This window comes from Miniopterus schreibersii, assembly GCF_964146895.1.
Source record: "Miniopterus schreibersii genome assembly, chromosome: 9".
NCBI lineage: Eukaryota > Metazoa > Chordata > Mammalia > Chiroptera > Miniopteridae > Miniopterus > Miniopterus schreibersii.
In genome coordinates, this window is record NC_138118.1 from 55,508,506 (window position 1) to 55,523,957 (window position 15,452).

At 35.1% G+C, this 15,452-nt stretch overlaps 1 protein-coding gene across 2 annotated transcripts in view; it reads left to right on the forward strand.

Moving 5' to 3' along the window:
* The window catches only part of DBF4 (DBF4-CDC7 kinase regulatory subunit), a 29,638-nt gene that overhangs the window by 7,493 nt on the left and 6,693 nt on the right, over positions 1 to 15,452 (forward strand). Inside the window, exons 4-9 of one of the 2 annotated variants that reach the window (XM_081147579.1) lie at positions 1,392 to 1,442; positions 1,902 to 1,971; positions 2,116 to 2,192; positions 11,684 to 11,720; positions 12,534 to 12,579; positions 15,153 to 15,281. In XM_081147579.1, coding sequence (XP_081003705.1) covers positions 1,392 to 1,442; positions 1,902 to 1,971; positions 2,116 to 2,192; positions 11,684 to 11,720; positions 12,534 to 12,579; positions 15,153 to 15,281 — 410 coding nt within the window. The remainder of the gene's footprint in view (positions 1 to 1,391; positions 1,443 to 1,901; positions 1,972 to 2,115; positions 2,193 to 11,683; positions 11,721 to 12,533; positions 12,580 to 15,152; positions 15,282 to 15,452) is intronic. The other variant, XM_081147580.1, reaches the window with a different exon arrangement.

Genomic DNA, 15,452 nt, shown 5'->3' on the forward strand with positions numbered 1-15,452 from the left:
GATTCCTAAAATATACCCTTGCATTTAGGCATGGCTTTTATTTTTTATAGTAATTTACAACTAATAAGTAACGGTGGATCATTGTTTTAAAGAAGAAATGGAAATCTTTTGTTTGTTTTAGAGCAGGGGTTAGCAAACTATGGACACAGGCCAAATCCAGCCTGTCACCTGTTTTTTTATAGCTTTCAAGCTAAGCATGGTTTTTACATTTTCAAATTGGGGGGAAATCAAAAGAAGAATATTTTGTGACAAGTGGAAATGATGTGAAATTTAAATTTTACTGTCCACAAGTAAAATTTTATTAGAACATAGCCATACCCATGTGTTTATGTATTGACTGATTGTTTACTGCTTTCCTGCAAGCAGTCAATACGTAAATGAATAAAGACAGAATTGAATAGTTGGGATAGAGACTAAATGGCCAGCAAAGCCTAAAACGTATAACATCTAGCCCTTTACAGGAAAAGTTTGCCAACCTCTCTTCTAGAATTGCTGACATCATACCCCTTCCACTCCTTTGCCAATAAGTTGGAACATATAGTGAAGAATAAATTAAGCTGATTTTATTGGGTGTGGAAAAGGGAAGAGATTAAGAACTAAAATGTTCATCTTATTTTTAGATTGAAATGTAATTATCATTTAAAATCCCAACTTACCTACTGTAGCCATTTGGGAAGCAAGAAAAATGGGGGCAGGGAATAAAAGAAATGATTTACATAAGAGATAATCACTTAAAAAAAGAGACAAATACATAGAAGAAAAGAAGTCCAAGAAGGGGAGGAGACCAAGAAAGGCTCATACAGTATATACTTATAGTGAGTGCGTTTTGGAGGAATGAGATTATATACCAGTGACTAGTTCCACATTAATTGTTGCTCATAGCATTTCAGTTGCTTTTTCTAATGCTTTATTTAAAAAGGGAAATACCATGTAAAAACAGTATATACAGTTAACTATATAGTCTTAAATCTTTAGTTTAATGGAAAACTAAAATGTAAACTTAACTATTGAATTATAGATGGTTTCAGAGGAACCTAGCTAGCTGTTTTATTTTTCATGTTAAGTAGAGTTTAGTATAGGACTGACCTTGGGTCTCGACAACTTTCAATTTGATGTAGTTGCTTCACCCAAAAAAAAAAAACCCAAAACTTTTTAATAGGGACACCATTTTGCAAATACCCTAAGGAAATCACTTTTTACCATACATTTTGTTTTGATGATAGTTATTAAGGTTTGTACAAATAAAATTTACTTTAAATTTCATATTTATATTAAGATGTATCTATAAATTTTACCCATACACTTTATTAGCTGTTTTATCTTTTTAACCTTATTTCAGTGAAGCACTATGTTACAACTTTATGTTCAATTGTTCTCTGGTCTTTTTATAGGTGTGTTTGAGCAGAGGAAAATTATTAGCTGAAAAAGCTATCAAGGACCATGTAAGTTAGAAACTCACAGTGTATATTCTGTTATTAAAAACTCGAGTGGGAAATAGAGATAGATGTTCTTGAAATGTTTTTCCTCATTATAATAGGAAAGGCCTAAATATTAGCATGTATCATTTTGCAAAGAACAGAATGTACTTTTCATGAAGAAACATCTCCATCTTGTGGCCTTTTAAAGTATTACTGATTTCTAAAGCTCCTGACATTTTTGTGTTTTTAAATGGAATACTTTCTTGAAACTGTTAACTGTAAGGCTACAGCGTGCATTGATTGTCAAGAATATGGGAATATATGAAGCTGGATTGATTATAGAAATTTCAGAAGAAAAACTAATGTTGTCATTTCTGTTGTAACTATAGGGTCTGTTCAGTGAAATTATTTTGAATCATATTTAAATTCAGCTCATTTAAAATAGTAATTTCCTAGAAAAACTATCAAACTTTTTTTTTACAGGATTTTATTCCTTCAAATAGTATATTATCAAATGCTGTATCTTGGGGAGTGAAAATTCTTCATATTGATGGTAAGGATTTTATCCTTGTTTTATTTCTTATAAATATTTATGTCCCTTGGTTCTGAATTTTACATAGAATTCTGATTGCAAGAAATACCTGAGAAATCCAAAGGTCAAAATGCTAATCTTAAACCTTTCTTTCTCTTAATAAAGACATTAGATACTACATTGAACAAAAGAAAAAAGAATTGTATTTACTCAAGAAATCAAGTACTTCTGTAAGAGATGTGGTATGTTATTTTCCTTAATTTTTAAATTAATTAAAGAAAGTGATCAAGCTTGGTTTTTGTTTATATATCTGTGATGGGTTTTTAACTTTAGGATTTACTTATGAGGTAAAAGTTATTCCTGGGATAGTGGCATAGTTTTGTTTCTTCTTTTGTTGCTGCTACTTTTAACAGATACTGCTGTTCATTCAGATGGAAAATACCATAAATTATTCTACTGCACGAGAAGTACCTAATATAGATAATACATATATCCATTTTGGGAGCATAAGGAGGAAATATACTTCCTTTTCAACTGCTCTAGATGGTATAGCAAAATCTTGTTGTGTAGTATGACTATCTGGCCTAACCTCAAAATATTTGTTAAACAGTTACATTGGACATTGTACTCTGTTAGACCTAATGTTCCCATATCTTCAATTTTTTCCCTTTTAATACTTTCTTCCTTGAAGCCTCTATACATAAGCAAGCATCTTGCATCTTTTAAAACAAAATAAAGCCTTCCTTGATCTCATGTTCCCACCTGGCTACTATATGATCTTTTATCATCCAAACTTCTCATATCTCCACTTTTATACTTTCCATTCATCTTCAACCCATGAAAGGTAAAACTACCAACCAATTTCCAAATCAGTTTAACACTTTAAAACCAGTCTTATTGGAAAGAAAAAAGAACAAAAAAACAGTCATGTTGATTCAGTTATCGTTCATTTTCCATTGAACTTAACTGTTTTCTTCTGGAACTTCTCTTAGCTCTTAACTTGCCATGGTTCTCTATCTCTCAGACCATTCTTTTGTGGTATGCTGTTTCTTTACTTACTCCTTAAATGACTATAATCTAAAAGGAAAATAAATTTTATAGAAGAGTGTGTATAAATGCATGAGGTCATAAGTAGGGTGGCATGTTTTTTGGAAATTTTCTGTATTATAATACAAGTTGAACATTGTATTATAATGACAAGAAATGAAGCTGGAAAAATTAGCAGGTTCAGATAAGAATATAAAGGAAACTACGCACTGTATAAAGATGTTAGATTTTATCTTGAAGGGTCTAGGAAATGATTGAGAGAATTAATAGGAGAGGAACTGGTGTGATAGGCATTTTGGAAAGACCTGGTTTCCAGTGAAGAATATTTGTTGGCAAGACTGGCAATTGGACAGTGGCCTTTGAACATAATTTTCATTAAGAAACATTTTAGAGAGATTGAAGATGGCTGCAGACTGAGTGGAAGCTACACTGACACTCTTCTGCGACCAAACTGGAATTACAACTGAAATAGAGAAAAACCATCCTGAATAATTAACTGCAACTGAAGATGATCTAGAGAGCACCCTCATAACCAAGGAGGGAAAGTGGAGACCACATAGAGACTGGTAGGAAGCGTGGAGGGGCAGAAAGACTGGATGGGCTCCCACAGGCAGTGGCTGAAGGTCAGAGGGATAGCTTAGCTATGGGGAGTTACACTGAGGACTCTGAGGCCTAAACCCCAGGCTGGGCTTCCCAGCCAAGAGCACCAGAACTGAGAAAGGTGCCCACATAACGTGGCTGTGAAAAGCAGCAGGGTTTCTGTCTGCCAGAGAGACACAGCTGGAAATGCAGGCATCCTCTTAAAGAGCCAACACACAAAGTTTTGTGTGCAGCAACTCACCTTGGGCTCCAGCAGAGGGAGGGCAGAGTGGACTGGAGCTGTGTGAGGAGAATCTAGGATTGTGGGCTCTGGAGATAGAGCTCAGAGGGCATCCCTCTGGATTCCTGTGCTGGGTCATTCCCCCATACTACAGAGGACATCTTTCATAGGCAGACATTTACCTTCCAAGCAGCTTTTCTTGAGAGGGAAGCAACTGACCCATCCTGCTGGAAAACTTCTTGCCCTACCCTGTGGAATTTCTATAGTCTGAGGCACATTAAGAGAATCACATTAATCAGCCTGCAGGCAGAGGCAGACCTCAGAGTGCTTTGCGTCGTTGCCTGATCTGCTTTTGGACCTGGGCCTTGAAAAAGCAGACTTTGGTATGCATCTTCGTCCTGTCCAAATGTACCCAGCACTAACAGGGTGGACCTCAAGCCGTGGATTGTTGATAGCTCCAAACAGGGTACTCAAAGCCAGTCACAAACAGTGTCTGACATTGGCTTGCAACAGAGACCTTCCAAAAAGACAGAGTTTTAGCAGCCTACCTAATACATAGAAACAAACCAAAATAAGCAGCCAAAATGGGGAGACAAAGAAACAAGCCCCAAATGAAAGAACAAGAGAAGTCTCCAGAAAAAGAGCTAAATGAAATGGAAAGAAGCAATCAGATATAGAGTTCAGAATGCTGATTGTAAGGATGCTCAACAGCATGAAAAAAGATATGGAAACTATGAAAAATGACAAGTCAGAAATGAAGAATGACATAGCAGAAATAATACTTTGGAAGGAATAAATAGCAGATTAGAGGAAGCAGGGTCACATCAGCAAATTAGAAGACAGGGTAGAAAAAAATTAAATCAGAGATCCAAAAAGAAAAAAACAACGAAAAAACAGGAGGATAGTCTATGGGAGCTGTGGGACAACATGAAATGTAACAATTTTCACATTATAGGAGTGCCAGAAGATGTCAAAAGTAAGCAAGGGCTAAAGAACCTATTTGAAGAAATAATGGCAGAAAACTTCCCTACCCTGATGAAGGAAAAAGTTTCACACGTTCAGGGGGGGCACAGAGAGCCCCAAGCAAGAAGAGTCCAAAAAGACCCGCACCCAGACATATAATTTAAATGCCAAAAATTCAAGACAGAGAGAATATTGAAGGCAGCAAGAGAAAAGCAAGCTGTTACCTACAAAGGAGCCCCCATAAGCCTTTCAGCTGACTTCTCTACAGGCCAGAAGGGAATGGCATGAAGTATTCAAGGTAATGCAAAACAAGGATCTGAAACCAAGACTACTCTATCTAGCAAGGCTATCATTCAAGATAGATGGTAAAATAAAGTGTTTCCCGTAAAAAAAAAAAAAAAAAAAAGGCTAAAGGAGTTTATCACCACCAAACCAGCATTGCAGGAAATGTTAAAGGGACTGCTGTAATTAGAAGTAGAAATAGAAGCATTGCAAGAAATGTTAAAGGGACTGCGGTAATAATAAGAAGAAATAGAAACATAGGCATAAAGAATTAAAATGGCAATAAATAAGGACTTGTCATTAATAACCTTAGGACTTTAAGGGTGAGGTCAACAGCAATACAGTTATAGTCGTGGACTTTAACACCCCACTGACTTCACTGGATAGATCTTCCAGACAAAAAGTAAACACAGAAACAGTGACTATAAGTGGCACACTAGATCAGATGGATTTAATTGATATTTAAAGTACATTTCACCCCAAAGCTGCAGGATATACACTCCTCTCAGGTACACATGGGTCATGCTCAAAGACAGACCACATGTTACGACACAAAACAAGTCTCTAAAAGTTCAAGAAAACTGAAATCATATCAAGCATCTCAGATCACAATGGCATGAAATTAGAAGTCAAGTATAGTAAAAACATTCAAACACATGGAGGCTAAATAACATGTTATTAAACACTGAGTGGGTTACAATAAGATCAATAAAGAAATCAAAAACTTCTTGGAAACAAATGAAAATGAACACACAACAACCTAAAATCTATGGGACACAGTGAAAGCAGTCCTAAGAGGGAAGTTCATAGCACTATAGGCCTACCTCAGAAAGCAAGAAAAATTTTTAGTAAACCATCTAACCCTACAACTTAAAGAATTAGAAAGCTCCCCTGTAAAGCCATCTGGACCAGGGCTTTTGTTTGCTGGGAGTTTTTTTATTACTGCTTTGATTTCATCAGTTGTTATTACACTATTCAGATTTTCTGATTCTTCCAGATTGAGTTTTATCTGATCTCACTCATATGTGGAATGTAGTAAAATAGACTGAGAAACAAAATAGATCTAGAGACACAGAAGCATGGAACAGACTGATGAATCTCAGTGGGAAGGCGGGGGTGGGGGAGTGGGTGGGGAGAGATTAATCAAAGAACTTATATGCATAACCCGTGGACACAGACAATAGTGTGGTGAAGGCCTGGGGGAGGGGTGAATCGGGGTGTAGGGCATCAATGAAGGGGAAAAGGGGGGATAACTATAATACTTTCAACAATAAAGATAACTTAAACATTTTACATCATGACTGCCCTATATATGCATGTTATGTAAAAAGATTCATAAAGTCTTTGTGAATGTTTTCACTGTTCATATTTTTAATATAAATAGTTTGTAGAAAGGAACAAATAATTTACTTAATATTTAAATAAAATTGCTAATACTTTGGTTGGTTGTCTCATTTACAAGTTAAAAGGTTCTAATGACTATTCCCAAATTTTTACAAAATGATGGGTAGATATTCCTTTATTTAAATATGCTAAATATTCTACTGCACTTTACACATTATTTGGATTGTACATAGAAATGTATGAAAATTGAAACTCAAAAGGACATTTATGGATTCTGAGTACAACACACATATCAAGTAATCTGGGAAGATATGTCCTTAATCAGGAGAAGTGTTGAAGGCTTGCTTAAAGTAGTAACAGAAGGGGAGGGGAAGATTTCAAAGACACTTGTTAACAGGTTTCAGTGCCTAACTAGTGCCTTGAATCATGTCAACTCCATGAGGGTTCAGATCATGTCTTATCTTTTCCAACACTAGGTTTTGTTTACACATGGAACCCCCATTGTTCATTTAGTATTCAACAAATACTCAGTGTCTATTGTGTGCCACGCACTAGGAAAAAATAAAAGCTGTTTATTGTTTTTGTTTTTTAATCCGAGCCTGAGGATTTGTTTTTATTGACTTTAGAGAGAGAGGAAGGGGGAGAGGGAGAAGAGAGAAAAATCAATGTCAGAGAAACATCTATTGGTTGGTTGTCTCCCGTATGTGCCCTGACTGGGGATCAAATGCACAATCTTTTTGGTGTACAGGATCACACTCCAACCAACTGAGCCACCTGGTCAGGTTGAAAGCTGGGGTTTTTTTGTTTGCTTTTTTACGCTTCTTTGATTTCAGAGAGGAAGGAAGAGAGAGAGAGAGGGAGAGACATCAATGATGAGAGAGTCATTGATCAGCTGGATGTCCCCTACTGGGGACTGAGCCCACCACCCATGTGCCTGACTGGGAATCAAACTGTAACCTCCTGGTTGATAGATTGACGCTCAATCACTGAACCATGCCTGCCGCGTGAGAAAGCTTTTTCAAATAGACTTGAAAAAGATCTTATATTTCTCTCCAAACAAAAGATAAAAATACCAACTACCTCTATAATCCAGGATGTGTAATTAATTGGTCAGCTTGATTCCACTTCTTGCAGTTTAATTTTTTTTGTATATGAGGAAAAAAATGTCTCTGGAATAATTTTGGTTTACAACATACTAAAACATAAAACTTTTTAATGAAGATGCATTTATGGGTCTTGAATGGACATATATAAATCTTATGCACACTAAGTAGTACACATACATTTTAAAACATTAATTATATCCTCATAAGTAGTTTTTAAATTTGGATAAATGTATTTGCTCAACTACTTTATTTAAAGTGCTTTGAGGTCCGTCAACCCCCCCCCCCCCAGTTAATCAGAAACTTATTTTTTTGAGGATTTTTGCATATATGTGCCCGAGAAATATTGGTCATCTTTTTCTTTTAATGTCTTTGGTTTTAGTGTCAAGATAATGCTGCCCTTATAAAGTACTGGGATGTATTTCCACTTATATTTTCTAGACAAGTTTTTGTAGAATCGGTTTTCCTTTTTAAGCGTTTGGTAGAATTTACCAGTAAGGTTATCTAGGTGTGAAATTTTCTTTGTTGGAAAATTCTCAAATATGAATTTAATTTCTTCATTAGAGGAAACTCGGGTAATCTATTTCTTCTTTTAAAACAAAATATGTCTTTATTGATTTCAGTGAGAGGAAGGGAAAGGGAGAGAGAGAGAAACATCAATGATGAGAGTCATTGATAGGCTGCCTCCTGCACTCCTGCTACTGGGGATCAAGCCCGCAACCTGGGCATGTGCCCTGACCGGGAATTAAACCGAGATCACCTGGATCATAGGTCGACGCTCAACGTCTGAGCCATGTCAGCTGGGCTGTTTATTTCTTCTTGAGTGCACTTTGGTAGTTTGTGTTTTCAAAGAATTTGTATATTTTGTTAAAATTGTCAAATTGATGGCAAAAGTGTTTATCATATTCCCTTATTAAGCTTTTACTGTCTAGAGGGTCTATAATGATGTGTGCGCTTTCATTCCTGATATCATTGTGTGTCTTTTTTTTCTTTTCATGGTCAACCTTGCTAGTTTTATTAATTGTATTCATCTTTTCAAAATACCACCTTCACTGTAATAAATTTCCTTTAAACTGCTTTAGCTGCATCCCAAACATTTTATGTTAGATTAATTTTTTAAATGTATAGAGTTTATTTTATCCTCACCAGAGGATATGTTTACTGATCTTAGAGAGAGAGGGAGAGAAACATCAATGTGAGAGAGAAACATTGTTGGCCGCCTCTTGTATGTGCCCCAACTGGGACAGAACCCAAAACTTGGTATGTGCCTGAACTGGGAATCAAACCCATAACCCTTCAGTGTTTAGGATGACTCGCCAACCAACTGAGCCACACTGGGCAGGGCTAGACTTTATTTTTTAGAGCAGCTTTAGGTTCATAGCAAAATTGAGTAAAAGGTACAGATACTTCCCATATACCCCTTGCTTCTAGTATACACACACCTCCACTGCTATCAGTAACCTACACCAGAGTGGTACATTTTTTACTGATTGATGAATCTACATTAAGTTATCATTCAAAATCCATAGTTTACATTAGGGTTCATTTTTGTCTTTGGGTTTAGACAAATGTATAGTGACATGTCTACTATGAACAATATCATACAGTACCCTAAAATACAGTTCCATTGCCCTAAAAATCCTCCATACTCCCATCTACTCATTCCTCCCTTCCCTATTTACTTCTGGCAACTATTGATCTTTGTACTATCTCCATAATTTCACCTTTTCCAGAATGTCATGGAGTTGAAATAGTACAGAATATAGCATTTTAGACTGGCTTCTTCGTAGTTAATAGGCGTTTAAAAGTTCCTCCATGTCTTCATGACTTGGTAGCTTATTTGTTTTTATCGTTGAAAATACCATTGTCTGGGTGCACCATGGTTTATTCATTCACCTTCCAAAACCCATCTTGGTTGCTTCCAGGTTTTGGTAGTTACGGATATAAATGATGGATATAAACATCCATGTGCAGGTTTTTGTGTAGACATAAATTTTCAGCTTATTTCAATAAATATCAAGGTGCATGGTTGCTGGAGATAGTATGGTAATGGTAAGAGTGTGTTTAGTATTATAAGACACTGAAAAACTGTCTTCCAAAATGGCTGAACCATTTTGCATTTTCACCAGTAATGGATGAGAGTTCCTGTTGCTGACATGTTGTATTTTCATATTTGTTTAATTAAAAATATTTTAAATTTTCTCTTATGACTTACTCTTTGTCCTGAGCATTGTTAAGTGTGTACATATTTAATATGTCTTCTTGGTGAATCAATCTTTTTATCATTGTAAAGGGTGTTCAAAAGTAGGTTTATGGTTATATTTTCCATATCGCATATGGAAAAGAATGCAATAATTAATAAATAATGGAAGAATGAACTGTTTCACGTACTCACAACTGTAAACCTACTTTTGCCCACCCCTGTATAATGTTCCTCTGTCCCTATTAGTATTCCTTGTTCTGAAGTCTGCTCTGTCTGATATAATGTAGCCACTCCAGCTTCCTTTTCATTATTGTTTGCATGGTATACCTTTTTTATTCCTTTTACATTTAACATATCAATATCTTTTTGTGATCATTCCTACATGAGGAACATCTTGGAGTTGGCATCTGATTGTCTTTTTCTCTCACAAATTGATCATGTTTTCCTGGTTCTTAATGTGTCAACTAGTTTTTGACTGCGTATTAGACATTGTAAATGTGTAGGCTCCAGATCTATGATAATATTCTGGAGAAAGTTGATTTTTGTTATTGCTGCTGTTATTGTTTTAGCAGGCTGTCATCCAGTTTTGTTCAAACTGTCAGTTCTTTTGTGAGTGGTGGGTCTAATCTCAGTTTCCGTTTTCAAAGTCTTGTGTGGAGCTTTCTGTTTGTTTTGCATATGCATCACTTATAGATTAATCCAAGACTTGGGCAGTGGTTTGAATCTTAGTTCCAATTTTCAAAGCTCTTGCTTCGTATCTGTCCTTAGAATATGTAGCTTAGAGTTAAGCCTGGTACTTATATGGATTTATACAGGGAATTAGGGATCCCCTTCTCTAGCTTGCTATTTCCTGTGGTTTCCCCTTCACTCTCCAGTATGCAGTGGCCCTTTTTATATTTGGTCTGGTCAGAAAGTCAAGGTTTCTCAATTTTATTTGCTTGTGGTACTGTTAAAATTGCAGTTTCATAACTGAGGCCCACCCAAAGGGCAAAAAGGTGGGAGAAAAGAAAGAAGACATAATAGAGGGATTCTCTTTGTAATCTTTGGACTGCAGGAGCCTCTTTCCTGGTTCTTTCTGGCCAGAAAGATGGGGTTTATATGGGAGAGAAAGTCACTGGCTTCACTGTTCCCACCAACTCCATGACTATAGATTCATCCTTAAGGCAAAACTGCAAGAGAAAAGATGGGGGGATGGGAAACTTACCCCTTTAGAGGTAGCCTCTCCAAGTTTTTATTTTCTTCAACAATGTGCTTGCTTTTGTTTTCAGTCTGCAGGTAGTTGCTTATTGTATTTTGCTCAGAGCTTTTAGTTGTAATCAATGGGATTGATTGTATTGGATGTATTCCATCTTGACTGGAATTGATAGACTATAATAAAAATTTTTTTTTAATCCTTACCCAAGGATATGTTTTTATTGATTTTTTTTGAGAGAGAGAGAAACACCCCTGTGAGAGAGAAACATTGATCGGTTGCCTCACATACGCCCCCCTACCAGAGATCGAACCCACAACCTTTTGGTGCACAGGATGATGCTCCAACCGATTGAGCCACCCAGCCAGGACTATAATAACTTTTTTAATAATTCCTTTGTCCAGTTTATCACAAAAGTTCTGCTGAGTAAGGGCATAAAAATTACTTATGACTATTTTTAGATTATTTTACTAACTATACCTTTTCCTTATTGGTTGATTTCTTTCTTTGAAGACAGAAATTATAGCTAGGATGCAAGGTACCAGTTGGGTGTATTGTAAAAGAAAGCTTGTATTACTGAATTTCATTCCTACCAATGGTTAAGATCTTTAATTCTTGAATGATCATTTCCTTTCATTTCTTTGGTTGAATTAGTTTTAAAAAACAAGTTTTTCTCATTTTTTCCCCACAAATAATCAGCTTTCTTTTATATTGTTCTCTTCCTATAGATATATTATTTGTTAATTTAAGGGTATTGAGCACAACTTTTTTTTTTTTAGGGGAAAAGAGTAGCTATTGGCACACAGAAAACAAGAAGTAAGTATTTTGATATACTTAAATGTGTTGGTTTGCTTTAGAAAACAACATAATTTTCTTAAAAATCATGTAAATAACTCTACATGACTTACTCAGTAGTTCCTAGCCTTTTTAAGAACCTGGGCCTCTGTGGCAATCTGTTGAAGCCTATGGACTACCCCCCTCCTCAGAGTAATGTTTGAAAAAACCCATTTTTCTAAAAAAATTAGATTACTAAGAAAATTAACTATGTTGGAATTCAGTTATCAGAATTATCTGATGAAATAATGATGTACATGTTTTTATTATATATTAAAATCAAGCTCTAAAAGTGATTCTGATTGCTGTAATTTTGAAGTGATGAGCATAAATGATGCTTTGAGATACATGTAGTACTTACTATGATATGAAAATACCTGTTTTATTTTGTATTAAAATTACCAGCACTGGTAATACTACTGTGCCATATTGCTTGTATGCATAATTGGAGGAAATGTCAAATTTCAATTAGAGGTTAGTAAAAATAAAAGTTGAGTTTGCTTTTTTCCTGTTGTAGCTTTTGAGCCTCCTAAATTCTACTCATAGATCCTTTGGGGGATCCATTTAGTTTCAGAACCTCAGAATATAGACAGAGCTTCTGTTAGTTTGAAATGGGTTGTCATCATAAAATAACTCACTTGAGACTTAAAACTTCTGATTGAAATGAAATGGATAAAGGCTACATAGTTGGGTGGTTATTTGTGTGTGTGTGTGGTTTTTTTCCAAAGTAGTTTTGTTTTTTTAAAAAAGTTCTGGATTTGTAATATCTAATACTATATTTTATATGTTTTCAAGCAGGTAGACTCAAAAAGCCTTTTCTAAAGGTGGAAGATACGAGCCAGTAAGTATCTAAGTCCTATCTATGATTTAAATACAATATCAAAAGAGAAAATCTAATTAGTGTACCTCTATCAATACTGTTATATTAGATTTATATTATACTAATGCGCATGTGGTAAAAATAACAAAGTAGCATTAATTAACTTGTGCTTAAGGACTCAATTTAGTTTCAGTATGTTATAGATAATAATTTCTTGAAATATCTGGTTTTGAACAATCATGAGACCAACTCATTTCTTTAATATTTCAAATAACCATTCTCTGGGTAAATGCAGTGCCATGTTAAATGGTTTATAACAATTACTTAACAATTGCTTCTACATTTGTGAGAAAGAAATTATTAGGTACTATTTGGAAATATAAATCTGAGTCTAACTTTTTAAATTTATTTTATTTATTGACTTTAGAGAGAGGGGTTGGGGGAGAGAGCAAGAGAGAGAAACACTGATTTTTTTTTTTTTTATTCCACTTATTTATACATTCATTGCTTGATTTCTTATATGTGCGTTGACCAGGGATCAGGCTCACAACCTTGGTGTATCAGGACGATGCTCTAACCGGGGCTGAGTCTAACATTTTATTTGGTAGTTTTCCTAAACTTACTCTGAAGTTTTATAGGATAATATTAATGAAGATTAAGGTATAAGTAAATTAAGTTGGCATGGGAGAGTCAGATTTCTTTATCTTGCCTTTCCAGTTACTCGGTTAGACATGTGTGATTAATTAGACATATGTAATTAATTCTCTTGGGTACTCACTGAGGTGATAAATATGTGTTGAATGCTTCTATTTATGAAATGTGTTACTGTGGGAAAAAATGCAACTCAAAATTCAGCCTGGAAAAGACCAATAAATGGAAAGACATTCCATATCCATGGATATGAAGACTTCATGTTGTTAAGATTTCCATAGTACCCAAAGTGATGTACAGATCTAGTGCATTCCCTATCAAAATCCCAATGACTCTTTTTACAGAAAGAGAAAAATCCATCCTAAAATTCATGTGTAGTCTCACAGGACCCTGAACACCCAAAACAACCTTGAAAAGAAATAACAGAGTTGGAGATCTACACTTCCTAATTTCAAAACTTAGTACAAAGCTACAGTCATCAAAATAGTTTGTTGCTAACATAAAGACAGATATATAGACCAGTGGGAAAGAATCAAGAACCCAGAAATAAATCTTTATATATGCGGTCAAATCATTGTTGACAAAGATGTCAAGATCATTCAGTGGTGAAAAGAAAGTTTTTTTCAACAAACGGTTCTGGGAAAAGTAGATACCCACATGCAAAAGAATGAAGTTGGGATCTTATTTTATACCATATATAAAAGTAACTCAAAATGAGTCGAAAACTTTTAAAACTATAAAACTCTTGGGGGGAAAAACACTTGTGCTAAAGCTTTATGACATTGGATTTGGCAGTGATTTTTTTGGGTATGACACCAAAAACACAAGCAACAAAAGATAAACGAAATAAATTGAACTACATCAAAATTATAAATGTCTATGTGCCAAAGGCCACAACATAGTGAAAAGGCAACCCATGGAATGGGAGAAGATATTTGCAAATCATATATTTAATAAGGTGTTAATATAAACAAGTCAGCAACAGAAAATCAAATGACCTGATTTAAAAATGGGCGAAGGACTTGACATTTCTCCAAAGATACACAAATTACCAGTAGGCATATGAAAAGGTGTTCAACATCACTATTCATCCGAGAAATGTAAATCATTATCGTACATAAAACCACATTACATCTTACACCCATTAGGATAACCACTATAAAAAACAAACAACCCCAGAAAATAACAAGTGTTGGGCTTTGGTGGGATTGGAAAATTGTGCATCTGCTATGGCAAAAAGACTATGGATGTTCCTCAAAAAATTAGAAATACCATATCCAGCAATTCCACTTATGGGTATATATTGAAGAGATACATGCGCATGCGTGTTCATAGCATTATTCACAATAGCCAAGAGGCAAAAGCAACCCAAATGTTATCAACAGGGTGGTACATACATACAATGGAATATTCAGCCTTAAAAGGGAATTAAATTCTGACACGTGCTACAACATGGAAGAATTTTGAGGACATTATGCTAAGTGAAATAAGAGAAAAAACTGCATGATTCCACTTAATGAGGTACCTAGAGTCATTAAGTGCATAGAGACAGGAAGTAGAATAGCTGTCGAGGGCCAGTGGGAAAGGGAGAATGGGGAGTTACTGTTTCTTGGATATAGTGTTTCAGATTTGCAAGATGAGAAGAGCCTGAAGATGGATAGTGTTAATGGTTGCAAAACATTGTGAAGGTACTTAATGCAATTGAACTGTACACTTAAAAATGGTGAAGATAGTATAAATTTTGTTATATGTGTTTTACCACAATTAAAAATTTTTTTAACTTTAAAAAAAATTGGGTCTAGAATTGGGAAGGGAAGTCTAACTGATTTTTGTCGTTTTATTTCAGATTCCAGATGAATTGCATGATTTTAAAATACATATAAAACATCAAACGTTGTTTTCTTTAACCATAAAAATTTTCATGTTTTTTTTTATTCTTTTAGACTTTATAGACCATTTTATCTTCAGCTGACCAGTATGCCTTATATAAATTATGCTATTCAGAAGCCTTCCAGTCCATTTGATATAGATAAGCCATCTAATATCCAAAAGCAAACTCAAGTTAAACTAAGGTTGGTTTAACCTTTAAGTAATTTTTTATCCATTTAAACAAACATGAAAATAATTCATTTAATGCCATGGGGGTTGATCACTCTAATGGTTCTCCACCCCCCACCCCCAATATATTTTTATTGCCCCTTGGCTAAATTTGAAGTCTGAATCTCTTTTAAGTGTGTCACATT